Raw genomic sequence first — 27,969 nt, 5'->3', positions numbered from 1 at the left:
GGTTCCGGAAGGTTCCTCACTGGCTTAGTAAGCAGTTTGGAATCCGAGCAGGCAGGACCGGAACCTGAGATGTGGGTTTGGGGCTAAATACTTTTCCTCCCTTAGACACTTCCAGGGCTCTGGGTGAGCGCCCACACTCAGATCGCTGGTACCACTGCGCTAGCTCACACAGAGTGCCTGATTTGTACTGTGTCACGGCATAGCACAGCTCAAAGACAGGTAGCACTACAGAGACAGGGCGTCACACAGACTTGATGACTTGTAGGATTGCTGTTTTCAGTTCCCTATCCTCCGTGAGTTAGTGAAACGGAAAAGCACAGACCAGAAAGAGGAGCCCCAGGAAACTCAGACTATAAATCTCTGACGCGGAGAGAAAGTTCGAGAAAGCAGGTAGTAGTGCACAGAAAACAGTTTTTAGTGAACGCAGAGGGATAGCAGGGGTTTGCGCTCAGCGCAACCCAGAGGGCAGGGAGGTCAGGTGCAAGGGGCGGGGGCTCTGGCCATGAGCCTGGCTGGGGCGGGCCAGCCGGCGGGGCATTTAAACCACAGTCGACCGCCACGAACGCGCGCCAGCTCTGTGCCCTCCATGGTCCCAGCTCCGGGTACCAGCCACGCAAGATGCGGTCTTCCCTGGCTCCGGGTGTCTGGTTCCTCCGTGCCTTCTCTAGGGACAGCTGGTGAGCAAGGCTGGGGAGGGAGGCTGCCGGGACGCTCAGAGACGCACTCGGCGGCTGAGGTCTCTGTTTGTTCCTGAGGTGGGGGAGGGGCAGTTCTAGTACTATCTGGCACAGGCTCCTTCAGTGGCGCAGGCGTAGAAGGTTAATAACGCAGATCTATTAATTCCATATTAGCCCAGACAAATGTATGACCCTGGTGAAGAACAAGCTGCTAGGAGTCTTCATGCTTTCCAGTCTGCCACCCATATCTGCAAACATAGGCGCCCTGGCGGGTACCTGTAGAGTACCTCCAACTCTTACCTGAGCACTTAGGGATCTGCACTTTACTGTGGGGAACCAAGGCCAGGTAGTGGTAGAATATAGAGGTGTCCAGGGAGCTTAGGTCCCATTTTAGTTTATTTTATTGATTGGATTAGGTAACAAAAGCCAGAAATCATTGGTTCTGGGCGCCTTCCTGGGGTCACCGGTCCAGTCTCAGGGATACCTAGATAGGGCAGCTCTCTGGGAGCAGAGCTGCAGCTGCCCCCAACACTGGGTGGTCACCCATAAAAGCGTGAGCTGGCTTTTACAGCATCTTTCCCCACGACCAGTAGGTCAACCATCTGCTGGGAGGAAAGGCTTCAGCCACTCTGTCAGAGTGTTTGGAGCAATGTGCTTGCTCTGGAAGAGGGTGGGGGATGACTGGGGGCTTAAAATATTTTGTTAGTTGCCACCATTTAAAACTATAAAACTTAACAAAGTAGTCAGCTGCTGGCTTCTTTTGAAAAACAAATGACACAGCATTGCCAAACCTAAATTCTCAAATTAAACTAAGGGCCACCTTTAGATTGGGCAGATCAATTTAGAGTGTGATCCATTTGGCCTGTTTTTCTATTTGTTTGTTCGTTTTATTTTTTCGAAACAGTGTTTTTTGTGTGGCCCTGGCTGTCCTGGAACTAGTTCTGTAGACCAGGCTGGCCTCAAACTAACAAAGATCCTCAGACCTCTGTCTCCTGGTTGCTGGGATTGAAGGCTTCCCTACCACATACCACTGCCAGGCACTTGGCCTGGTTTTAAAAGTGTTTGGTTTCCAGCTCTCTCAATCAGATTAGTCACTACATACAATATCCTTTGGATAGTCTATCTGGTGCTTTTTAAATTTGGAACTATTGAACAGTTTTGTGTTTTCAGAAAGTTATAAAATGACTCTAATAAGGATATTAACATGAGCATGTGTTAGAGAGTAGATCTCCCTCATAATGAAGGAGCTAGAAGATGTCATAATTGGGTGGAAAGAGAATTCAGAGAGGGAAGTGGAGAGTTACTGTTTAGTGGACGTGGATAGCAGCCATGGGTGCACAATGTGAATATTCTTGCTGCTCTTGACTTTACATTTAAAGGTGATTGAAATAACTTTTTATTCTATTTATATTTTACCACAATTTTAAAAGCATAATACACATAAACTCATTTATACATTAAGACTCTTGATGATAATCGCACAAGTGGACATATTTTACAAGACTTATCTGTTAGCCACCACTTCAGCTCAATGTCAAGAAAAACTAAAATCAGGATAAATGATGAGCCAGATTCAGATAACCTGGAGAGTGTCCTCTGTTCAATAAATTGTTGTTTTCTCTATAGACACCATTTCAACTTTTTTATTATCTAAGAAAAAAATTTGATCACACAATAAAATGGGTCTCCTTAGATTTAATCTCATTGCTTGCCTATGAACAGCAAAAGCATTAATTAACCAGGTAGGCCATGCTAAATTTGTGTTGCTAGAAGTTTTCATAAGGAACCTTTAAAAAAATGATTTAAGCAGGGTGTGTGTGTGTGTGTGTGTGTGTGTTATTTTCTTCCCTTTGGTGGGTGGTGCATGTGTGTCCCTGTGGAGGCCAGAGGTCAACCGCAGGTGTGCTTCAGGAGCCATCCCATCTTATTTTTTGAGACAGAGTTTCTCACTGGGACCCAGAACCTAGCACTCAGCTCCATGGAGCTTCAGTATCTCTAACCTGTCTCTGCCTTCCCAGCCTTGAGCACAGAGGCAGCCACCAGTGCTGGGCCTTATGTAGGTGCTGAGGATAAAGCTCAGCTTGTGCAATAAGCACTTTGCTGACTGAGCCACTGCTCCAGTCTTTCATAGGTAGTTGTGTGTTGTTGCTGTTTTTTATAGTCATTTTACTATTTATTGCCTTGAGATAAGATGGCAAGAATTTTTTAACAGATTTTGCCCACTGTAGCTATAGATTTGGGCAGATCTCTCTTTTATTAGGCCCCCTAAATATCCTAAGGATTTTAGACCAAAATGAAAAAAACAACAAAAACAAAAAACAAAAAAAAAAAAAACTGAGTGACTTTCTTTTCTACCTCTAAGACCAGGAACTCAGAAAACCACTTTCCTTGGGAGTGCTCTGTTAGTATTGACTTCATGCAGTGAGCCTCGGTTCCTTCAAAGGGGCTGATATTATTATTAAATAGCCATCCTTCAAGCTCCTGGAGTACAATCCACATGAGGGAGAAACGATAATATGAACAAAGGAGTCAAAACCATGATAGGGAAACCCACAGAATCAACTGACCCCAGCTAGTGAGAGATCACTGACTCAGGTCTGACAAATGGGGAGCCTGCATAAGACCAAACTAGACTCCCTTAATATAGGTGACAGTGGTGTGGATAAGGCAATATATGAGGTCACTGGCAATAGGTCCAAGATCTAACTCTAAGGCACAACCTGACTTAGTTGAGTCCATTCTATATGGAGAGATGTCTTCTTGCTCAGCCTAGACACAAGGTGTGTGTGTGTGTGGGGGGGTGCCTTGGTCTTGCCTCAACCAGATGATGGGACAGACTTAGTAGACCTCCTAGGGGAGGCTTTACCCTCTCTGAAGAGCAGATGGGAGGTGGAGGGGGGGGAGTGGGGAGAGCAGGAGGAGAGTAGGAACTCGGGATTGGAATATAAAAAATAATTTAATAAATTTTAAAAAAGAAAAAAAACAAATAAATAGCCATCCTTGTCAAATACAATATCCAGCCAAGGCCTTGGTTACATAACCGCTCTTATAAATCTTTTCTTGTTAAAATGAAAGAAGAGATTCTTATGGAAGCTTTATAAATAGCCATATTGCCCTGTAAGACTCAAAGTTTTTTGCATTTCAGTTTACAAAAAATACAATGCCTGCTGGGCATTGATGGCACATGCCTTTAATCCCAGTATTTGGGAGGCAAAGGCAGGTGGATCTCTGTGAGTTCAAGGCCAGCCTGGTCTACAGAGTGAGTTCTAGGACTGGTTCCAAAGCTACCCAGAAAAACCCTGTCTTGAAAAACCAAAATAAAGAAAGAAAAAAGAGAAAAACAAACAAACAAACAAGCCTATTAAATTGCTATGGGTTATGGATCGTTTAAGAGGAAAGAAAAAGGTATTTCTTATACAGGTGTCCTGAAAATGGAGTGCTATAATAACATTTCAAGCATAAGTGACGATCACTAGCTGTTCACTTACTCCTATGTCATTAGTGCTGGTCCTCCACATCATGGCTTAGCAATCCCAGGAACTCATCGTCTCCAGACGGAAGTCTTCTAACCATCTACCACTGTGTACTTAATGTTGTCCAGGTGGGACTGTCAGAAGAGCAAGTACTCAACTTAGAAAAATGAACAAACACAATTTTTAGAGAGGAAAAACCTTAAGAGAGATCCAACCCAAAAGTTCTGAGATGGGCTAGAGAGATGGCGCATCCATTAAGAGTGGTGGCTACTCTGGCAGAGGACCCAGGATCTGTTCCCAGCACCCACATGGCAGCTCACAATCCAATTCCAGGGGATCTGACACCTTCTGGCCTCCATGGGAACCAGGCATGCAAGTGGTGCACAAGCATACATACAGGCAAACACTCATATACATAAAATAAAAATAAATACATTCTTAAATAAATTTGAAATTCATCCACATAATACACCAAGACTATAACCAAACAAAAAAGAGTAAGTTTAAAGTAGGTCCCCCTGCATCTGATTTGTAGGTAAAGACCAATAGCCTGGATGATGCTAGATTTGAAAGTAAAGAAATAGAGTTGTAGCCTGTGCAACTCTGCATGCTGCCATCAGACAAAGCAACATCAGGGCCAGTGAAAATGTGGCTGGGCCTGTAATTCTCTGCTACTCAAGAAGCCGAGACAGGAGGATTGGGAGTTCAACCTGAGCCAGTAGGAGGACCCTGTCTCAAAGTAAAAGATATAAAAAAAAAAAAAAAAGGTTAAGCATGTATCTTAGTGATAGAGCACTTGTCTAGCACATGCAAGGCCCTAGGTTCAAACCCCAAATGGGTGGGGGAGGGGGGACAGAGAGGGCATTCAGAAATCTGTGTAACTTCTCATACAGAAATTTCTGAACTATTTGTACAAATGATAGCATTTTATCTGTATATGTTCAATGTAGAGAAAACTGGTTATCTCTTCTGATTTCCTGGGGATTCTAACACTAACTGATGAACATTGGTATACCAAGCCTTACTAATTTCAGGCTTCTCTTTATAAAAGGTAAAAGACCAAATCTGGGTGGTTTTCCAGGAACCTGATTTTCAAACTTCTACGAGACAAGTCATCAAACCTGAGCCTGCTTTGGCAAGATCTTAACACACTAATTGCTCCTTTTCAGACTCATTACTTAAACCTACTACACTTCCAGGCACGAAACACACCTCATAACCATGTGTAGCAAATGCTCTACTGCCGAGCTACATCCTCAGCCCGAAGTAGGGAAAACGAGGGGTGACAAGGGTGAATCGTGTCACACACCGGTCCCTCAGCACAGGAATGCACACAACACAGCCTTCTACACACACATCACTTGTGTGCTGTCTTTTAAAAACAAGGTCTCTAGCACATACTGGCCTTGGGCTGCTTATATAGCCAAGGATAACCTTGAATTTCTGCTCCTACTGCCTTCCCCTACTTAGAGCTACTCGAGTATTCTACCACTTCTGGTTTATGGGGTACTAGGGGCGGAAGCCCAGTGTATGCTAGGCACGCACTCTGCCAAATGACTTCAATCCTCAGTCCCACTTGCACACTTCTTAAAGTGTGACTCTAGCTGCCATATTCTCCAAAATTCTAACATCTCCAACATTCAGGACATACAGGGTTAGGAATCCTCTTACCACTTTGTGCTTTGAGTTATGGACTTTTTTGGAGCCTCTATTTTCTCATCAATAGAAGCTAGGAGGTTCTAGACTTCTGTCTGACAGCTCATATAAACATGCTTGGTTTCTGTGGCTGATGGAGGATCCTCAGTAGATAGATCTTCCATCCTTCCTAAAGAGTGTGAACTTAGATGCTCCCCAAGAACCAAAGTATAGTTTTTCTTAAAAAAAAAAAAAAAAAAGTTGTACTGAACTCTGGGACTTGCAGAAAAAAATGAAGACATCACCACACCTTGGAATTAATGGTAGATCTGGAGAGGTGCTATGTACATAGCTATCATCAGTATTATTTTTATTTTGTTTTATTCATTTGTTTGTATAGCTCTAAGGATAGAACCCAGGGCCTTAAGCATGCCAGGCAAGTTGTTCTGGTACTGAGCTATGCCCCCACTCCCAAGTTAACAACTTCAGCAGTTATGCACACACTGAGTGTCAGAGTGACGGTTCGTATGTTCTGGGCCTGAGGTCAGTTAGAATTGATTTTGAAGAAAACTGCCTCCTGGAGTGTGTCTACTATGTGAAGTTTTAGAGATTAGAGGTAGACATGGCTTGGCATGTAAGAAGCATGCACTAATGGTGGTTTTCTTTGTCATTGTTACTGGTGATCATTACAGATGGATGTTAACCCAATGCACATTTCCTGTGCTAAACAAAATAGAAGCTGAGGTGGAGACAACAGAATAAGGATGTATAGTGTGAAAGAAAATTAGAAAGGAGCTCTGTCACACACTACTTTCACATGGCCCTAAGCAGAACATTGAAACAGACTGAGGATGACAGGTATTCTTGGACTCCTCACCTGTGAAATAAGGGTAACAGTAGTACCTATTCCTAAGATCACTGCAAGGTTTAAATGGGGGTGTGATTGGATGGGTGCCTTGCTTGTGTTCAGTACAGAAACCTCACCACTGACTGCCATTCTATAAGCTGTCCATGCTACTTTGTACCGGGTATCATTAATTTGTCTATTTTTTTTTTAATGAAAAGTTAGTTTCCCCATGGGACATACTCAGTGAAACGAGATACAGAAAAGCATGTAGCTTGTCATGAATGGTATTTCTGGCAAATGACTGCACTGGAGTTAGATCCGGGTTAATCTGACTCCTAAGCCTTTGGTCTTCCCACTGTACTCCTGATGATCATATGGGTGGAAAATGGGAATTACACTGTCATTTGACTTTAGACAAATCACTTAATCTCTATGAGGCTACATTTTCTCAACTATACAAGGAAAATGACAGTACTTATATCTCAGGGTATGGAGATTAATGAGAAGCTTGATTTCTACATTTACTTAGTTCTTTTAAATATATATATTAGCCAGGTGTGATGGTGCACACCTTTAATCCTGGCACATGGGAGGCAGAGGCAGGCGGATCTCTGTGACTTTGAGGCCAGCCTGGTCTACAAAGTGAGTTCCAGGAAAGCCAGGGCTGTTACACAGAGAAACCCTGTCTCAAAAAGCAAACAAACAAAAAAATTAATTGAAATAGAATTATTATTTTCCTTCCTCCAGCTCCTCCCAGATACCCTTCGTCAAACCCCTCCCATACCTCCCCCACTCAAGTTGAAAGCCTCTTTATCTTTACGATACATATGTACATAGAAAGCTTCCTAAAGCACTTAGGCTATTGTAGTTGGGATTTGCTAGGCAGTTAAAATGTCTCTTATAGAAGGGATTCACCCTTGGGAGGAGATCTCCTTTGACTCAGTGGATCTGGCAGCGTGTCTGTGGACAGATTATATTATTATTATTATATTATTATGGTACTCCAGCTAGCAGGAGCATAGCATGCAAGCAAGCAGCCCCTGGAGTGTGGCTGTGAGGAGATGGCACCAGGTGTGTGGAGGCCTTCAGAGTCTACAGAGTTTCCACTCTGTAGGCGTTACTCCACCCCCTGTCAGGACTGAGTAGCCAGCCAGTCCATGGCATTTCTGAGCCACCAAACACCCAGGGGGTCCCCAGCCCTGGGCCTGCCTGGTTCCTTGCCTTTGGGGCAGTTATGTGTGTGTGCATGCCTGGGGGTGGCAGACATCATTCCCATCTTTCCAGAGTGATGGCTGTGGCTACTGCTGACAGTGCTGGGCAAATTTCCTGGGGCCTTGTGAGGAGGAGAAACTCAGAACCTGGAGGAGGGAGCAGAGTGACACAGCAGCTGGATGAGCAGGAATGGGTGTGGAAGGGAGAGAGCTTCCATGAGAGGAGCAGGAGCTGGAGACACCCACACTGTTTTCCCCATACCTTAATCTTCCCATGGGAGCTGGACAAGGAAAAGGCTGGCAGCTGGTTCTGTGCTATGGAATCGGTGAGGAAGAAAGAGCAGAGAAATACTCAAACATACACCAAAAGACCCTGCCCGTGTCAGATACTTGTGTGCCCACTGCGTTTGTTGGTCTTTTCGACAATCTTGTGTGGTCGTTTACTCTTTTATTTTAGAAATAAAACTGAGACTTGAGAGGTTAAGCGAGTTGCTCAAAGACTGACAATAAGTTAGCAGAACCAGAAATGAAGACTCAGCCTCTTGGCTTAAGTCTGATGTCCTTTTCCCCATTCTGTAGCCCGAGGGCCGCAATCAGATCTGAGTCCCAGATGGTTCCCATCTCTCATCTTATTTTCCTGGTTCCTGCAAAGACACGCTTGAGAAGGGCAGCAGAAAGAACTGCTTCTGGAGAGCTGTGAAGGCCAGGGCTGCAGAGCCTTGAAAACCAGTGTTCCCGGGGATGCTGAAGTCTAACCCCTTTTTCTTTCACCCAGCATGTGACCCCTGAGGCCCATCCCCCACGTTTTTATTATTGCAGCTCACAGCAGCTGCTCTCTGGGCTTCCCCTTTTCTCCCTGGTGTTTCCTCTTTTCCTCCTTAAAGGACAGACCTATGTGCCCAACCCCCACCTCGGTGAGGGGTGCTGTCTGCTCAATCAGTGTGGACTGGTCTAGGAGGCAGCAAGCGGCTTAGAGTTGTCTGTGTAGTTTGACTTTTCTCAGTCAAGCTGTACCCAGTACTGAGGCCAGAGTTAGGCAGTCCCAAAGCTACACCAGCACAAAAGCTGCCTTGGGGTCAGCAAACAGCAACATGAACCCCATGTTTCTGGTCTCATTCTAGCTGGGATTTGAGTGCTGGATCAGAGGGATCCAGGGGATATAAGGCTGGGTCCCACGATCCTTCCCAGAGAAGAAACCACTGTCTAGTTGCCACAGGAACTCAGAACATTCTAGATGAAAGTTATGGTTAAGGCAATGATTTTTTTTTGTTGTTTTTTTTTAGGAAAGAGGAAATACATGTTTGAGAGAAAGCCAACTAGGGGAGCCCCAAATGCTCAGAAAGGATGAATGGACAGAGCTATAAGCTGCTACACAAGGTGTCACTTAGGCAAACAGGATAGTTATGAAGGGAGCAAGTTCGTGGGCTTTAGAAGAGCTATCTAATAGGGGCAGAGCCCCAAAGATGGAGCCCCGGCCCCCATCTGCTTGTCACTAAGTTGGTGTGTAAGTGGGGAGACTGGTATCACAGCTTCTCTGATTTCTAACTCAAGCTGTGGGTCTTGAGTTCTGTGCACTCAGGAGATCATGAGGGTGAGGCAAGGGCCAGGCCTCCTGAAGATCCTACAGGGAAGACGATCCTACTTCCCTGGGCAGGACAACAGCTATGTGGCCATCAGCACACTGCCATCCCTGCTTTATGTGCAGCCTTTGTTCCGAAGAGTGGGACATTCACCTGTTAGCTAACCGAGCCCTAAGTCATTTCTGTCTCTCAGAATAGAACCAGCTAGAGGAGGAGGATAAGAGGCCTAGGATCCATGGTCCTGATCCCTGCCTCAAGGAAGCTTTCTCCTCAGGGGCCTCCCCGGCCTGGCCTGGCCACGCTCCCGCTTGTACACTGAAGGCATGACTCAGGACTCTGCCCTTGGGTATCTGTTCTTGGCTGGCCCTTCCCCATTAGGATATCTCCCAGTGTTGGTGGAGGGCTTGGTAGAGGGTGAAGGTGGTGGCACTGTCCGCATTGACCCTGGTCTGGTTGTTACTGTACCCAGCCCTCTATCCTTTTCAGAACTGCTGACCCCAGGATAGGCACACCCAAAGAACAGGTCACCAGGTTCATTTCCTCAGGGGAAGTGCCAAGGTCACCTGCAGCCACATCCCAATGTTGGTCTTTGAGGTTGTCCTAGGTTGAAGCAGGTCTAGTGATCAATGACTGAGTTTAAACCCCATTGTCTCATGGTCATGGTCATGGTTGTAGAGCAGAGGTGGAAGAGGCAACGATCAGGGGTGACTGAGGAGAGGGGCCTGTTTCCACCTCTCCAAAGATCAGGCTGCTCTTGGGGTCTTCTTGGTGGAGAGGGGGGTTCTTAGGGGTGGTGTTTGCTCATTATCTATTGCTACTTTGGGACACATTGTTCCCTGCTCCTAGCCCAGTATCATTCTTAGTTGATAAAGTCTTAATGAAGTTGATAAAGTTATTATCGAGGTCCTGGGAAAGAATGAGTTGGATTGTCAGCTAATTCCTAGGAGATAGCTGGTCCCTCTTTATCTGACTTGGTTAATCAGTAACCACCATCTGGTGAAGGAGGAGGGACTCTAAGAAGCACCACCCCTTGCTAAAAAAGCCTCAGCGTGGGTCATGGGGCAGCTAGTCCCACGTGGATTGGTCTGGGGGCCTTCTCCCTCATGTTCCTTGGCCCCTGGATTGCCTGTCCTGCTCAGCTCTGCATCACAACAGCCATCTCTTGCCTCATGAGTCTACAAGTCTTCTCCCTGCTCCCCTTGTGGGGCATCTTGGTTCCTCAGGGAAGGGCTTGTGAGAAGTGAAACCTGCAGGTCCTGCCCTGGCTGGAGTCCTCAGCTGTCAGGCCTGTGAGTAAGCTTGAGTTGCAACCTCTAGTCTATCCCCACCCTTGAACTACCCCCAAGTTCCTGGGCCCCTTTGAATGACAGCCCCTGGGGCCCTTTCCATGAACACCTGAAAGGAGCCTGGCTAGTAGGAGGCCTGGCTCCAAGTAGGCTGGGGCCCAGCCAGTGCTGTGACTTGGAGCTTAACCTTCCACCCTTTAGAGGCCAGGCAGGAAGACAAGTGGCAGGCTAACACCATACAGCACAGCCAAGGAACCCTGGCTTGTAAAGTTCCTGTTCTTCCTGCTGACTTAGGGGTCAGGTTTTTTGTTGGAGGTTGGGATCTAGGTTGGGCAGGCCCCAGCAGGTCTGAAAAAAAAAAAAAAAATCACAGATCAGAATGCCAGTGTAGACTGGCTTGTCCTTCTGTCTGCCCCCAGGAAAACCTCAGCTACCTAGAGTCTTCTTTCCTGTATGGTTGCAGTCTCTCTCTCACCCTAAACAAGGTAGGGTAGTAGCAACCTCAGGTCTTTGTGTCCTAGGAGACTCAGGTAGGCATCTTGGAGAGGTAAGGAGGAGGGGTTGATGGCCTCTTAATTCCTGCCAGGCAAATAAAGGCCCAGAACCCCCGTTGTACTTGCAGCAAGAGCTGCTTTTGGTCCTTCCAGCTTCTTCATGTGCTAATCTGAAATAGTACCGGCCTTTTTTAAGGGTCAGCTGGGTATCAGGAATGCTGTAAGGTCTATAACAAACATCTATCAGTAGTTCCATGAACAAGGTGGAATAAGTACTTCTCAGAGGAGTTAACAGGTTTGGGGAATAAAACTATCTTTTGCCTGATTCCTTACTCTTTGTCCCTGTAGACATGGACTTGAAATCTAGGGCATCCTGTGGGGCTGCCATGCAACCTGAAGTGGCTGACAGGATGAGAAGGCACAGGGACTGACACCACCTGGCAGTGAGGAAGCCCACAGGGGCCTTCTCTAAGATTTCACCTGGCTCATCTCTGTGGCACCCTTGCCCAGGAGAGCCCAGCCCTTCTGAAGTTTCTAGTCCTCAAGAGATAGCCCAAACTCTACTTCTTGGCTCACAGGGCCCTACCTGGCCTGGGCCCTACCTTGTCCAGCCACTTCTCCTTCTGTGCTTGGCTCAGTCTTCCCTTCCAGATATCCTAAGCCATGCAGTGTTCCCAAACCGGAACTGTTATTTCATGCCTCTGTGCCTTCCATGGTGCTTGTTCCCTGGCACATCCCCTAGTCCAGCCCTGGTTGACTTAGCCATCTCCTGCTTGGTTTTGAAACCACATCTCCTTTTCCTGACACCACTTCCATCCCGCTAGATTTGATGTCCCCTCTGTGTTCCCACATAAGGCTTCCTGCTTCTATGGCACAGCACCCCAATTCTCCATACGTGTGTGTGTGTGTGTGTGTGTGTGTGTGTGTGTGTGTGTGTGTGTCCCGCACTGACCTGTGAGTTCCAGAAGGCAGGATCTTTCTTCCCGTTTCTCTTGCAATTGTAACATCCCTGGTGTGGTGCCTGCAACATGGTAGGTACATGTGTGGATGCAAAAGCAGTCTTGTTTTTTCCAAGAATGTCAGGATGTTAGGTTTGGACATGAGTATGTCTGTTTTCTGCAACGGCTTTCCCTACCCATGGTTGGAAGGAATGGAACTCTGGATGAAAGGGGCATGGAGCAGATAAGGATGAACACCTGGGAACTCAGATGGGAGAATGCCAGGGAAAACTGGGCTGGACCTTCCTCCCTGGGAAGTGCCTGGTGTGTGGGAGTAAAGTAGTACGGAAGCTGGGAGTTGAGGTCAGAGGAGAAGGATTTGGACAGCCGGCTTGTCCCTCTAGTGCCTCTTTGGTTCTGCCTATCTCTCAAGGCATCTGGAGGGTCTGCTGAGGTGTAGCCTAACTTCCCAGGCAACGCTAGGGTCTGTTATTGACCAGTCATCACTGCTAAGCTCCTAGGGGATACGGTGGGACTTGAGTTCCTAAAGGTCTTTCAGAACCAGAAAGGATCTGATATGTTGTGACTGTGGCCACACATCTTGGCAAGGACCCTGGCCTTGTGATCAGCCAAGATAGTGGTCACAGAAGCTGAGCTGTGTGGCACTTAAAGGCGATGCCACCACAGGTACCCAGGGACTAGGATGAGAGTGAGCTGGGTAAGGCTGATGCTACTATCCATGACAATTGAAGAAGCCAGAAGCAGAAGGCTTACGTGGTGAGTGAGTGAGAAGTGTCACTCAAAGCTGCCTGCTTTTCCCTAGATTAGGCAATAGCCTAGTTAACTATGTGGTTGCAGTTCCTGTCTATCTCTTGCTCTTTGCCTGGTCTAGCTGGGTTCTCTCTCTAGATTTTCTCAGAGAATTCTAGAAATCCCCGAACTGGAAATCAGCTACATGGCAATTGGTAGACCTGGAACACTTTGGTGTCATTAAGCTTTTTGATGTCAGTCACTGGAACAGGCAGGCATCTGGGGTAGCCTTGGCTTCCCTGAAGTCCCTAGAAGACATGTGTGATTGACACAATTGCCTTGGGAACAAGTAGCCAAGGAAGTGCTTGGGTCTCATTATGTAGTCCAGGCTGGCCTCAGGTTCCCATTTCCTCCTGTCTCAGCCTCCTGAGTTCTGGGACAACAGATGTGCACTACCATCCAAGGTTTAGAAGAAAACATACAGGACCATAGAGAGAATAGAAACTGATGCCCAGGTAGGAAACTAAAGTCCAGGGTGAAATGAGACAGGGTTCAGTAGCTCAACTCAATTAAGGCTTTGCAGAAACACCTTTTGTTTCACAAGAGGTGACCTGCATTGCTTAATTAACATGCTTCGGGGAAATGAGTTTAGAGTTTGGGGGCAGATTACCAGATAGGGCAGGATGAGCATCCAGTGTTTGCCTTAGGTTCATGGAGCCAAGGGAGATGAGGGCTCCAGGGCCTGCTCACACTTCTCCCAGACCCTTCTCTTTTATGAGCAGAGGCACTGAGTCTGACATTTCCTTCCAGGATGGTTTGTTTGTTGGTGGGTTGAAACTTGGGGCCTCGAGCCCACTAATCATGTGTTCTGCTGAGCTGTACCCTCAGCCCCATTCTGAGATCTATTTTCCATATGCCTCATGGTTCCTGGTTGCTGATTCAGCTCAGCTGATCCTTGCTGGGGGAACAGTGACTCAGGGGGGCCCTGCAGGATCCTGCCTGGACCCTTGGGTATGGTGCTGTGGAAAGTTTGAGACTCTTGACTAGACTGCTCTTTCCATCTGGCCAGCCCATGAGATAAGAAATAGGGCAGGGGAGGGTACACGGGGTATGTGAGCCACAGAGGAAACCATCTTTTTGTGTAGTGGAATTGACAAGCCAGGGACCATGAGGCAGAGGACTCAGGTTTTGTCACCAGCTGCCCCAGCTGAGTCATCTCTTCCTATAGTCTAAAATAAGTCTGCTGTCTTCCAAGCACAAGGAGAATATGGACCTCACTCTATAGACAGACCTCTCTCCCCTTTAACTCCATCCCATGCTCATCATTTCTAACATTTAGAAGATGATTCCAATTCTCTGTGACCATAGCTGTTCCACACATCCAGACACAGAGACAGCCTTGCCTCAGTGAGACCCTAGAAGGGCTAAGGATTGGGAAGACGGTGGCCTGAGCAGGGGAGGTGCTTCCAACAGAGATCCTTGCTCCTAGACACTCCTGACCTTTGCCCTGGGAACTTGGGTCTAGAAGAGAGCCTGGAGGTAAAATGTTGGTGCTGAGGCCTTGGGGATGCTGTAGCTGGGCCTCTGCAGACTGTGCCCCTCCTCTCTCCTCCAGGTTCCGTGGCTTCATCTTGCTGCTCACCTTCCTCATTTATGCCTGTTATCACATGTCCAGAAAGCCTATCAGCATTGTTAAGGTGAGACTGGTTACTAAGGGACAATGTCAGGACATGTTGGGCCTGGCAGATGTGTGCTGCAATTGGATGCTCCAGACCTCAGACAATCACCTTCCAAATTCCTTTACCCTGGTCATTGGGACTGCTCTTTCCACCTGGCAGACACCCATTGCTGGTGGCTCTTCAGCAATGGCTCCTGCAATGTTTTCCTACCCGTTCCCTTTAAGTTTACCTTCCAGACAGCACTGTTGCTTGGTGTGGGTGAGCTAAGAAGGCAGAGGCTTTAGGCTCTGTGGATTCCATTCATGAGTGTCTTTTGGCCACCTACCCCTGTTGGAGGTGCTGGCAGGAGGGAGCATGGCAGGTGGGAAGCAATGGTGCTTGTGATTGAGTACCAGGCTGCTTTCTTCTCTCTGGACCGAATGGGCTCCATGGGATGATGTGACCCTTGACCCATGTGTGCCATTGCCTTCCAGAGCCGCCTGCACCAGAACTGCTCAGAGCTGGTCAGACCCGATAATGATACCCACGATCTCAATGACACCACATGGTGCAGCTGGAGTCCATTTGGTAAGAATAGGGTGCATCACTATTGTACACTCCCCAATCCCTCCTGGAGAGAGAAAGGGGCTCCCATGGGGGCAGCCAGCCAGCCAACTTTGTGTCTTTCCCATCTGCTTTCAGACAAAGATGACTACAAAGAGTTACTGGGAGCTGTGGACAACGCCTTCCTAGTGGCTTATGCCATTGGCATGTTTATTAGGTAAGAGAAAGGCAGAGTCTGTGCCCATTGGGGGTGGGGGTGGGGTGGATGTTCATAACTGGGGCTTCTCCCGACTGTCCTCGGGTTGCAGGCTAAGGTGAGGAAGCTGATAGTGACTAGGTGCAGGCACGAGGTCAAGGCCCCACCCAGGCCGTTAGCCCATGGCCAGCCTCCTTCTTTCACTTCGGTCACCACACCATCCCTCCACTTGCTACTGGTGGACAGGAAGAGTTGGTGGGTGAGGACCAGGGTCCTCTAAGCCCCGGATGTGTAGATTCCAAAGGAGAGCCTACCCCATGCTGTCTAAATTATATAACCAGTGTGGGTCTCACCTAGCCAGCATTGAGCTTGCTGCCAGGAATTACAGATAGACAAGGCAGGGTAATAGAAAGACCCTTGTCTTAGCAGCTAATTGAAAATTGTTGAAGTGTTGGGTAGTCAGGTAGTGCAAGCTGGGATTGAAGACAAGAGGAAGGCAGTGTAGATGAGCCCTGAAATGTGAAGCCCCCAGGCTTGGCAGTGGGGAAGGACACCTGGGCTGAAGGCACAAGGAGTGAACACAGGCAAGTAGGGAACAGCTAGGAATATAGGCAGAATCTTCACAGGGTTACCAGAAGGGGAGCTTTGAGGGATGCACCAGCCGGAGACAGGGCTAAAGGATATGGTAGTTACAGAGGGCCTGCCCTAGGCTGTGGAAAGGGAGAACCACTGGAGGAGTTTAGCTGGGTGTGAGGGAGAAGCTGAGGTAGGCTTGAAGTGGACAAGACAGGGTTATAAGTCAGTGTGACAGCTGCATAAGCTGCTGAACTTGGGGGCAGCTGGTGTTCCAGAGGCTTCTATGATGAAAGGAGGAGGAAGAAGTTAGAATTTAAAATGTTGCGTTTCCATTGCTTTAGGGACATCCAAGTAATGCTACCCAAAAGGCAATCTGAATCTGACCCACACGCCTGAGGGGACATATGGGAACCGAACACAAACAGTAGAGGATGTGCTGGAAGGGAAAAAAGTGACAAGGAGGGGTCAGCCAGCAGGGAGGGACATGGGCAGCAGAATTGTCAAAGTAGTGTCAGATAAAGCAGAGAAGCCCTGAAAGTGAGGACTGGGGTCAGTCATAGGATGCAGTGGGACACAGGTCATCACTGGTCACCATGACCACAGTGGCTTCAGCAACATGACGGGAGAAGGAGGTGGTAGAATGAACACAGCAGTAACCTGGAGTTCACCCGTCTTATTCTCCAGTGGGATTTTTGGGGAGCGGCTGCCCCTCCGTTACTACCTTTCAGCCGGCATGGTGCTCAGCGGCCTGTTCACCTCCCTCTTTGGCCTGGGGTACTTCTGGAATATCCACATGCTCTGGTACTTTGTGCTTATCCAGGTATGAGTCTGACTTGCACTTGGGTCTGTGCTCACTTAAAGAGAGGTCCCCTGAGGTCCCCAGCCATCCCCAGGTCTCCTTGCTCCAGTCCCAGGCTCCTTCTGTCACACCTCTCAGGGCCCTAATCCCCCAAAGTCACAAATGACTGGCACAGTAAGCCTGCCTTGGGCACCGCACTGAAGCTGCTTCAGATGCACGAGAAGTCTGGTCTCAGCTCACATGACCTTGAGCTAGGAGAAGCCAGTTCATGACTTGGTGTGTGGACGCACAAGTGAGGGAAAGGCGTGGCTTTGCAGTGTAGGGTGTAGAGGGCTCCTCAGCCATGACAACTGAACCTCCTCTACCCAGGGTGCTTGATCTCACTCTCACCTTCCCTTCCTTCTGCTATAGATCTGCAATGGACTTGTTCAGACCACGGGCTGGCCATCTGTGGTGACCTGTGTTGGCAACTGGTTTGGAAAGGGGAAGTGAGTGTGGTGAGGGAGGGAGTGGGGAGGATGGGGTTGTGAGGGGGGTGGGAGGGGGCAGTGTCTAGATACTTTGAGGAGAAAAGATTACAAGATGTGTCTTCTTGCTGGGTCTCACCCTCTGAGAAGAAACAGCTCTGGGGCTAAAAGGCAGTGCTGTTTTTCTCACCTTGAGGATCTAACCCATAGAGCAGACATGCTTCCCAGAACAGCTGTATTTGAATTTTTTGATTGACGGCAAAAGGGCCCCACAGCTATTTTCTTGGATTGGCTTTTGTGTGTGGTTGCCTCAGTTTCTCACCTTCCTCACTGTTGGTCTGAGCTGTTTGGTTCTTTGCTATGGGGGCTGCCCCCACACAGTTTCTGCAGTGTGCATGGCATGTCCCCACCACGTGCCAGCAGCAAAACTCAAGTCTTGGCCATTGAGAATCTCCAGATATTTCCCGATGTTCCCTGAGGGGCAGAATCACCCCCAGTTGAAGACTACTGTTTTAGAGTGATATTGATGGGGGTCAAAAGAGAAGAAGGTTCACGATTTCCCTGTGGTCAAAGTTCCCATCTGCACTTGCCTGGCTGAAGCAACTGACCTCCAAGCAGTGCTGACACCTGCTTGACAGCAGCCCGAAGCTTTCTCTGTGCTGTCTTTAGGGTCTCCGAGAATCTCAGTTGTGTGAGCTTCCTGGACGCTAGAGGCAGCCAGCCTTTTGAGCTTGGCTGGACAGGTTCTTTTCTTCCATCCCTTCTCTTTAGACGGGGATTCATCATGGGCATCTGGAATTCCCACACTTCTGTGGGCAACATTCTGGGCTCCCTGATCGCTGGAGTCTGGGTGAACCAGCAGTGGGGCCTGTCATTTATCGTGCCTGGCATTATCACCGCTGTCATGGGCATCGTTACTTTCCTCTTTCTTATTGAATGTGAGTGGACCCTCCCCACCCCACCCCACCCCTGTGCTCTATAAGGTTTGTTTACTGGAGGAAGCAGCTGGATATTCGGTGAGCATTGCTGTTCAGGGTACTGGGTGACTAGCTCTGTGACCCTGAAACTCTTTTTTTTTCGTCTGTAAAGTGATAGCAGTACTTGCTCCCAAGGATTTCTGAAGGTGTAAGAGTAGTACGATGTAGCTAAATGTTTTGTCCATAGTGGGTGCTCTGCTAGAGGCTGTGCCTCCTGCATTCAGGGCACTACCATTTTTTCCTGTTCTCAGACAGCCCTGAGTTGGCAGGGCCAGGTATATTGCTGCTAGTCCAAGAGCAGACATGCTCCTAGAAGAAGCAGGCTGGCCTAGAAAGTCTGCTCCCTTAGTGCTGGGGCCATGGGACATGTGGGGTTAGCTCTGCACTGGCTTACACCCACTGTAAAGTGAGGGGCTAACCTATTGGCAAGCTTCTCAGAAAAGTATTTCCCCCCTACCTCTGCCCAGATCCAGAAGATGTGGACTGTACCCCTCCTCAGCACCATGTGAGTATACCATTCAGCCCGAGCCCTGCCCTCCTCGAAAGAAATGACCATGGGAGGAGGGAGCTGTGGCCCTCTAGTGACAGTACAGGTTGTGGTAGGCCCTTGGGTTAACTGCCCCACAACTTGATGGGCCTACCAGCCCAAGACAGAAGCATACACCTACCCCAGGATGGGCACCCCCACCTCTCACCTGGGCCATCCTTCCCATTAGAGAAGGTTGGTACATGGCCCTGCCCTCAAGGAGGGATCTTCTCCTTTTCTCAGAGTGACCTGGAGAAGGAACGGGACAACCCTGAGGATCCTGGGACTGATCCCTATTCCCGCAGGGACAGTAACGTGGACATTGTAGCCAGCTCCTCCAAGGAACATGGCTCTGAGCCTGCAGCCATCAGTTTTCTGGGGGCACTCAAAATTCCGGTGAGATGTTCGTGGAATGAAGGGAGGAGAATCTCTCTAGGGTCTTCCATTAAATATTAGGGGATGGTGTGTGTGGGTGGCAGGTGGTTTCAAGGATTTCTGTACAGACTGTAGGATGGCTCCATGGGAAGAGCAGTATAGGAGGACTGCCTTGACGGGACAGGAAGCATCAGACACATTGCTGCCTTTAGGATGGGGTGTATGTTTGAAGTTGCTTTGTATGGGCATGGTGACAGTCATGGAGTACTGCTATGCCACTTGTGGGACCTCCACTGGACCAGGGATCTCTTGATCACCTTTACATTGTGCCCTCTCCTGTGCTGCCTAGGGTGTGATCGAGTTCTCGTTATGTCTGCTATTTGCCAAGTTGGTCAGCTACACCTTCCTCTACTGGCTGCCCTTGTACATCTTCAATGTGGGTGAGTCCAAGGGGAAGAAGAGCTTAGAAAAAGGGTCTCTGATGGTGCAGGGAGGACACCGTACCTGGGTTTGATTCCAGTACACAATCCAAGAAAGGCTGGGCCTCTCTTAGGCTGGGAGATTTGCTTGGCTACTTCATTAAGTAGTATGCTGAGCCCCATGCACTATCTCCAACCTCCTGTCCCTCTGGAGTTGGGCCTTAGGAGCACAAAGCTCTGTCCTGTAATCCTCTTTTCTCCAGCCTGTGTGTGGACTGCTTGGCCAAAGGTGGTTGGAAGTCTGCCTTGAACACCAACTCAAGGAAGAAGCTGTATGAGCTTTCCTACTCCATGGCCTCCAAGGGCCATCATGAGAGTGATGTCTTTGTACTGGGGTCTTCTGGGCTGCACTGGGGGAGCTGCCCCAATTCAGTGGCTACTCTCAGTGCCACTACCCAAGGACGTAAAGATGAGAAAGATCACTGCTGTGATTGGAAGGGCTGTTTGAGTTCCTCCTGCTCAGAGTCTCTGCTTTGCCACTGATGGGTAACACACCAAAAAGCAGCATGTTCTGCTTTCCTGACCCCCAGGATTCTGAGAGCCCCACCCCTTATCCAGGACCTTTCATCCAGGGCTGTTTCACTCTTTCCAAACTCTGAAAAGAACAATGGCTCTCCTGCCCCCCACACATTTACTCTAAGTGGGAGACCAGGAAACCATGGGGATTAGTCACTGACAGATCTTGAACCGTGTCTTGCCCCATAGCTCTACATGTGGGTGAGGGGACTTCTCTCTGATACTGGTGGAGTATTAGGGCAGTTTTGTAGGTGTTTTGATCCTTTGTCTTGTGGCTTTGATGCTGACTTCAGAGTATGAATCAGCCTTGAGGGTGGAGTTGCAAGTCAGGCTTCTAGATGTTTCCCTTGTCCAAACCTAGGGTCCCCATCTTCCTCTTGTGGCTGTAGCATTAGTACAGACCTAAGGTGGCCTGCCTAGAAAGAGCCCTTGTGGAGCTTTCTTCTAGGTCATTAAATCATAGAAATGGCTGGCTGGGACGAAGCTTAGTCAGAACCTTACACTCGCAGGAGAAAGAGCTAGAGGCACACCAGGATTGTAGGAGACAACTTGCTCTGAAAGGTCTAGCCTGTGTGTGAAAGAGTGTATTTTAGGACTCAGAGCCCAGAGGACTATATCCCAAGCTACTGCAAACTTACCCTATGGCCCTGGCCAAGTCAGCTTCTTCCTTGGGCTAGACCAATGTCCCACAGGGACTTTTCCAGCTGTGGTGTTCAGGAGCTTTGCTCCAAACCTCCGGGAGTGTCTGATCATGTTTCTTTGTGTTTTCCATAGCTCACTTTAGTGCCAAGGAGGCTGGGGACCTGTCCACACTCTTCGATGTTGGTGGCATCATAGGTGAGGCCCTGTCGTTTTGTTCTGGCAGGCTGCCTTCCTGCTTGCAGAAAGAAGGGACAGCAGGCCATGATCTGGACAGTGGCTCCAGAGAAAAAACGGCTCCTGGTGTATTCTCATTTCTGTTCCTGTGAGGTGGGGTGGTCCATGTGCTTTGTTTTCTTGGAGTGATGGGTGCAGGGGAGGGTTGCAGAGGGAGATGGTCTTTCTTAAGACTAGGCCAGCATGGGGCAGGGTGATGGGACAAAACTGGGCAGCAGATGAGTAACAGCATGTTTGTGTCAGGGACAGTGTGTGAGTAAGCATGTGTTCCAGGTGGCATCATGGCAGGGCTCATCAGTGACTACACCAATGGCAGGGCCACCACTTGCTGCATCATGCTGATTTTGGCTGCTCCCATGGTACGTGTAATCTCAGAGTACATATGCTTATGATCAGGTGTCTGGGGCCTCATACCTGTGTGTCCGCCTGTACATTTGCATACATAGCTGTCTCTTTGTACATACCTGCATGTGTATTTCTGGACACATGGAAAAAGAGCAATGAGAGTCAGCAGAGGACCAGGTCCTGTGAAAAGAGGGACACCAGCTGATACATGTTTTAACCAAGGAACAATAAAGAGATTGAGGACAGACACAAGAGAAGACTTGAGAGGATGGGAAATTATACAGCCATACCTGGTGGTACATGCCTATAATCCCAATGCTTGGGAGGTAGAGGCAGGGGAATCAGGAATTCAAGGTCTCCCTCAGCTACAGAGTGAGTTTCAGGACAGCCTGTGTTGCATGACGTTCATCTAAAATAACAAAAGGGAAATTAAAGATTACCATGGTTGACAAAGACTTGAGAAGTCTGGATATATAAGGCAGGAAGAACAAGCGATATGTGGAATTGCAGACTGGTCTAGCCCAGCAAAGGGAAACTGGCTTCAACCATCTCCTCCCTCTTTCAGATGTTCCTGTACAACTACATTGGCCAGAATGGAATAGCCAGCTCCATAGGTGAGGAGGTGGTGTGAATCCCAGTCACCAGAGAGGCTCTGCCTGGGGAGCTCCATGAAGGGGTGTGGGGCTAGGGCCAGGGAGTGTTGCTTGCTCTGGACATGGGGCTGCACACAGCCCCTCATCTCTAAGAATACCATCCCTGCTGTCTTCCCAGTGATGTTGATTATCTGTGGGGTCCTGGTCAATGGTCCATATGCACTGATCACCACAGCAGTCTCTGCTGACCTGGTAAGTGGACCACTCCTGGGTATCAGGCCAGTCTGAGGGCTTGATTGGAGGCTCTGTCTACAAGTCTAGTTCCCCTTCTCCCTTTCCTGCAGAACCCTATGGGCTCTTTCCTTTCCACCCCAGGTCCCTATCACCACCCTCCTCAAGTTAGCTTTCTCCCAGTGCTACTTTACCCAGTGGTTCAGCTTGGACTGTCCCACCCTACTCTGTCTCCCCAGGGCACACATGAGAGCCTGAAGGGGAACGCCAAGGCCCTCTCCACTGTCACAGCCATCATCGACGGCACCGGCTCCATAGGTTTGTTACTGGTTTTGGCTCCTGGCAGATGAACCCCAGTCTTGTCTTGGGTGGACCCCTAGGTGCACTTCCCATGGTGGTCATGAGACTGTTGTGTATAGGTGCGGCCCTGGGGCCCCTGCTGGCTGGCCTGATTTCCCCCACTGGCTGGAACAACGTCTTCTACATGCTCATCTCTGCCGACATCCTGGCTTGCTTGGTAAGAGTCCCTGGGGTCCATAGACGGCTACTGGGGAATGCTTTCTGTCTACAGACTGGAACTCTGGGATAAAACATTAGGGCTCTGGGACAGTGAGCAAACAGCAGCTGCCCTTTACTCGGAATGTCTTCCTGGGGGAACGCTGCTTTTCTCAGCCACCTGTCCCATGATCAACAGAGCATGGAAGATCACAGTGTCTTCCCTTCCCTCTCTGCCTTGAACTCCCCACAGCTCCTCTGCAGGTTGGTGTACAAAGAGATCCTGGCCTGGAAGATGTCCCGGAGCAGAAGCAGTGGGTGAGTTCCCTGGCAGTGCAAGCCCTGCTCCTAGCCTCTCTTCTGGGGCTCTACCCAGTGCTCTGAACTCCATCTGTGCTGGTCCATTCTGGGCCTCAGGAACACCGAAGCAACTCCTGCCCCTTGATGTGCTATTGGACCCCATCCCACCCCAAACCTGCTAATCTTTCCTCTGTTGTCCCCGTGTGTCTCCATAGCTCTAATCTGGCCCTTACCCACCCGCGATAGTATTTTCCTCAAGTCCCATGAGTTTGTGAGTATTTTCTTCAAGTCTGACTAATACGCCATCAGAATGTGGGCCGCTTGTGAATCTTCTCCTCGCCTATGTGTGATTCCCCCCAGCCCCAGCTTTCTCTGTTTCCTTGGGAGCCATACCTGGAGGTTCCAGCTAGTCAGCATGGTGCTTGGGAAGTGTTTCTCAGGGGGTCTGAAATGCTACAGAGGGATTTGGACACACCTGCAGGGCAAAGGGGGCAGAGATACAGAATCCTTTCTTCTCTGAACTGAGGCTGAGTTGCAGGTGCCTCCTAAATGTCAGAAATCAAAGTCACCTGCCCCCTCTGCCTGGGGTGTGTGGGGGGGAAACATCAACTATGAAATCAAAGCCTCTGGAACAAATTGTAATCAAAGTAACTAGCCTGGTGTGGTTTCTGCCTGGTGTCCAGTGGTGGTGGTATGGAAGGTGCATAGGTCAGTGATGGAGTCAGCGGCTGGCCAGAGGCTGTGGTGCTGGTGATTGGGTGACTGTCCATGGGGCCTTTCTGGCTCTCCTTCTAGCAGAAGTATTTTAATAAGAAGGAGCTGACAAAGCCTGGACCTGGGCTGGATGGTAAACATGAAGAACCACCTCCTGGGGTCTTGGTAAACTACACAGTGTCTGGGGAAGTACTTCCGCTTTAAGAGGGCACCATACAAAGAGAAAGGTTGAAAGTAGGAAGCAGTACTAAAAGTAGAGGCATTCATGGACTGTAAGTGGAGGCATTTTCAGGACCTGTCCTGCCATGGCCTGCCCTGGAGGAGGGGAGCAGAGGACTGGACAGGGATTTATCTCCTTTCACCTATATTCTCAGGGTTAGGCTTGAAGGGAGCCTGGAAGAGGTAGAAAAGCAGAGAGAGGCGGGGGAAGTGTGGAATGAGTTGGAGTGGAAGCCAGCCTTTGGCACTGTGGCTCATCTCAGCCACCTTGAGAGGCAGGCATTCTCATTTGAAGTGGGGGGGGGCAGTCCTGGCAGAACCGAAAACTGAACCCAGCTTTGTGGGGATAGCTGGCCTTTCAGGGAACTGCAGCTCTTTCAGGCTGGCTCTTTCTGGAAGGCCCATTAAGAAATGGACAGCGATCTACTGGGGCAGGGAGTGCTCTAGGCCGAGAACCTCAAGTCCCTGGACATCCTTGATTTCTCTGCACACTCACCTCTAAGACTTGGCAAACTCCTCAGTCTCTGCATTGTTGAACATAATGGGGATGTTTCCCTCAAATGCCTGCTAGGGTTGGTCTGAGACTCTGAGAAGGTGGCTTACCTGGTTTGACGCTTTGTGAAGTGCCCACATGTGGCAGAAACACTTTGTGTGCCAAATTATTCTGGCTTGTTAGAGCCTGCCCACGAAGTAAAGGGGAACCCTAATTACAGACAGTCCACATGAAAGGCAGAAGCTTATTAAGTTGTGTCTTACTTTCCCTTCTGTCTCATCTCTCCTGTTCATGCAGATATGAAGAAATATGAGGCCTCAATTGGAAGAGCAGCATGGAGGGTCTCTGCTGGGTACCCAAAGTGCTCCCCATGAGCAAGAGAATGGAAACTTCCATCATAAGGTGAGGCAAAGCCTCCTGATCCAACCAGTTCAGCCCAAGCCCATCCTGCCACTAAGGGTACAGAAGACTATGGGAAGGGACTGCCGAGCACCATGCCTGGAAAAATGGAAGACTTCAAGGCCTGAGCTCTGGGAGCTGCAACCAGAAGGGCTGGGGCTGAAAGCAGAAGGGAAGACATGTTCAAATTCTTGCTTGTTTGAATCCCAAGCAAGGACCAAGGCCTAGAAAAGGTGCCTATCTCCTTCCCATGTTAAATTATAACCTCTGTAATTGGTCTGTACCTATGGGGGCATCTCACCTTGTTTCAAAGGTGCTGGGCCTCTCTTTGTCCCTTTGTCTATGAACTAGTCTGTATGTGTTTCCCCAAGTAGGACCTTCTTATCTATCCTCCAGCCTGGGAGAGCTGCAGTGCCAGAAAGGCCAACTATCCTGTTGGTAACTCAGCCACTTTGAAGCATTAGCATTGCTCCTGTAGAGCCAAGGCTAGAGTGGAGCAAGGGAGCTGCCATGAGTACTGAATGTAGGGGGAACTCACTCTGCTCCTGAGCATATCCATCGCTTCCCCCTGAAGATGCCTCAGTGGGTGAAGACATTGGGGTCAGTACTGTGAAGACTAAGGGGTGTTGGGCACAACTGAAAATACCAGTGTGTGTTAAGCACCGGGTGCTCACTGCATGGCAGCTCTTCTGTAGGAATAAACAAGAAAATGGATACAGAAATGACTTAGCACTGAGCATAGGTGTCAAGTTTAGCAAGAAATGAGTGTACCACTTGATTCATCCAAGTAGCTGCTATGTAGCGGTTGCTTGGAGCCATCTTGCAGCCACCCTCTTGCCTGGTATTCTGATGCACATGCTCCTTCCACTTTGAGTCCTCCATCATGACATGCCAGGCTGACACCTGGCATTTCCACCTGACCTCTAAGATGCCCATCAGCACCAATACAGATTTGTTTTGCCAACTGTGCCTGTGCTTATCCTTGGTGGGGCCTGGCATAGTGGCAGCTGTGGGGCTCACGAGGGGCAGGGAATAGATGTCACAGGACCAAAGAGATTGGTGTTCTGGGGCTGTGGCAGCTGGAATTCCCAGAAGGCATGTCCATGACACTGGTAACACATGCAACATAGCAGGAGCCTAGACCCCCAGGGATACAGGATACAGTCATTGCATTTACTAGGATGCTGTGTTGGTCAGTATGTTAGCTGGACACATTGGCCTTAGCAGTAAAATATAAAGCTCATATGTCTGATCCTCACTTTGATTCTGCAGGAAGCAGTCAGTCAGGAACCTCTTATATTCAGGACCTGGTAGGGGGGCAGGGGCTGACACATGGTATTTTTGCTCAGTGTTCACGAAATCTTTCTAGACTAGAAAGAATTTTAACTAACCATTATGTGGAAGGGGCAAACTTAAGGCGAAGCTGTGTTACTTCTCTACACCACTAGATGGTGATACCATCCCGTGGTAGAGTCTAGGGTGGGCAGGTGTTGCCATTCTGTTTCAGAGAAGGAAGCCTGTGAGCTTTCCTGACTCTCAGACTCCTCCCCAGCATCCCTTGAAGGTCAGCATCCAAGGAGTGTTTCTTGGAGGCCATCTCCCTCCCAGCCTCATTACACTACGTTCTTCCTGTTTCCTCATCTAGAACAAGGGTAACATTGCTTGTATCATAGCATTGATGTGAAGAGAGATAGTGCCGATCACACTGGCTGCCCTTATCTCCATAGCAAATAAAACAGAATCTGAAAATAGAAACAATACAAGCAAAAAAGTACATGGGTGATCCTGGTGGCTTCAAACGTGGCGGCTTCTGAAGGAAGAGTTCATGGGCTTTGTATGACGAGGCGGCAGAGAGAAGCAGCTCATAGGAATCTTGTCACACCTTCCTCTAGGAATGAGGCATGAGGAGCAGAGCCATGTACTCCAGGCAGGCAAGAGAGGCACTGGAACACTTGAGGAGATTTGTGGGAGCCCAGAGCAGGGCCTCAGAAATCAGGGCAGCTTAGGCTGCAGGTGTACAAAGAAGGTTGGGAAAAATGACAAGGTTGGAGGACACCCCCTCTCCAGGTGCACCCTTCTGCACTCACTTGCCAGGCCAGGTTTTCTGCACCACCCCCTACACACACACACACACACACACACACACACACACACACACACACACACACGCACACACACACACCTCTGGGCACAGTCTGTTCACCAGAGGCCCAGTACCTGTCTTCTCTCAGGCCTCTGTACTCACATGGGGCTAATGCGGGAACATTACGTTAATTAGTTATTCATTTAATTTAACTTCACATTTGGTCTCAATTAAGCTTAAAATGTTCTTCCTTATAGATGCTACAATAGCATGTGTAATTAAAAGGCAATAACTCTTTGTGTTTCTCCTTTAGAGATCCATTGGGAGGCCGGGCTAGTGTGTAAGGAGGGGTGTGGGGGGAGGAGGAGGTGGTGGAAGGGAAAGGGCCTCTTGTCGAGCTGAGGCCCCACTGAAGGTGTGAGGAGGGAACTAAACCAGACTGAGGCAGGGAGCCCTGAGACCTAGACAAAGCAACAGACCTTGTCTGTGAGGCAGTGGGAGGAAGGGAGGTTGTGGTTGCAGAACAAGGCCATCATTAAGGCTAGGAAATGGGGCCCTCTACTCTGTAGTAGGTATAAAGCCTCCCATCCAGAATGTCTGCCCCCTAATTCTTAGAACCCAAGACTGTGGATTAGGGACCTTGGCGTGGTTTGTCAAGCAGGCCCAATATAAATAACCGCAAGGTTTCCTATAAATGTCAGTGAGGCAGGGGTAAAGAGACTAGAAGATGTTTCACTGCTGGCTTTGAAGACAGAAAGGGCGGGCCCACCAACCCTGGAATGTGGGTGACTGTAGTGATACATTGTTTATGACTTATTAAAGCTTGCCTTTGACTTCTAGAAGCTGAAAGAATAGATTCTCCCTGAGAATCTCTCGAAAGTATTGTCCTTAGCCCTGTGAGGCGGTAAGGTAATACAGGCGCATTGCTCTAAGTCGCTTGAAGTCTGTAATGTGTTACAGCGGCAATAGGGAACTAATATGCATCACTGGTGTGAAACGGGGCAGGACCAACATACAGACAGAAGCATAGGGAGTGCTGGGAAACCAGCTCATATGTGACCCCCCCCCCCCGGGACCCATGCAAAATAACCAAGCATGGTGGCAAATTATAAACCAGCACTCGAGAGGCAGAGACAGGCCGATCCCTGGGGCTTGCTAGCCAACCAGCATAGCTTGATTAGCAAGCTCCAGGCTGGT

At 48.9% G+C, this 27,969-nt stretch overlaps 2 protein-coding genes across 2 annotated transcripts in view; both read left to right on the top strand.

The window, feature by feature from the left end:
- Positions 1 to 16,715, top strand: part of Ccdc15 (coiled-coil domain containing 15) — a 91,240-nt gene extending 74,525 nt beyond the window's left edge. The window contains 4 exon segments of the mRNA XM_027411809.2: positions 14,507 to 14,588; positions 15,044 to 15,137; positions 15,252 to 15,330; positions 16,570 to 16,715. Of these exon segments, the coding sequence (XP_027267610.2) occupies positions 14,507 to 14,588; positions 15,044 to 15,137; positions 15,252 to 15,302 (227 nt within the window). The 3' untranslated portion in view covers positions 15,303 to 15,330; positions 16,570 to 16,715.
- A 534-nt stretch (positions 16,716 to 17,249) lies between these two features.
- On the top strand, positions 17,250 to 26,625 carry Slc37a2 (solute carrier family 37 member 2). The gene is made up of 12 exons (XM_035443575.1): positions 17,250 to 18,089; positions 18,596 to 18,633; positions 18,898 to 19,050; positions 19,379 to 19,469; positions 20,799 to 20,861; positions 21,174 to 21,259; positions 21,811 to 21,859; positions 22,017 to 22,090; positions 22,309 to 22,387; positions 22,489 to 22,586; positions 22,818 to 22,882; positions 24,588 to 26,625. The coding sequence occupies exons 1-12, from the start codon at positions 17,936 to 17,938 to the stop codon at positions 24,601 to 24,603; spliced, it is 966 nt and encodes a 321-aa protein (XP_035299466.1). The 5' UTR covers positions 17,250 to 17,935; the 3' UTR covers positions 24,604 to 26,625.
- The last annotated feature ends 1,344 nt before the right edge of the window (positions 26,626 to 27,969 follow it).

Source organism: Cricetulus griseus, chromosome 4 (assembly GCF_003668045.3).
Source record: "Cricetulus griseus strain 17A/GY chromosome 4, alternate assembly CriGri-PICRH-1.0, whole genome shotgun sequence".
Classification (NCBI taxonomy): Eukaryota; Metazoa; Chordata; class Mammalia; order Rodentia; family Cricetidae; genus Cricetulus; species Cricetulus griseus.
The sequence above is the reverse complement of the archived record's forward strand: the minus strand, read 5'-3'. Positions and strand labels throughout refer to the sequence as shown.

What these genes read in the sequence shown, in the direction of transcription:
- Slc37a2 (XM_035443575.1), top strand. Translation starts at nt 17,936, where the DNA reads ATGGGCATCTGGAATTCCCACACTTCTGTGGGCAACATTCTGGGCTCC. An exon ending in GTACCCCTCCTCAGCACCAT is followed by an intron (nt 18,634 to 18,897) that starts GTGAGTATACCA and finishes TCCTTTTCTCAG; the next exon opens with AGTGACCTGGAGAAGGAACG. An exon ending in CGACGGCACCGGCTCCATAG is followed by an intron (nt 22,388 to 22,488) that starts GTTTGTTACTGG and finishes TGTTGTGTATAG; the next exon opens with GTGCGGCCCTGGGGCCCCTG.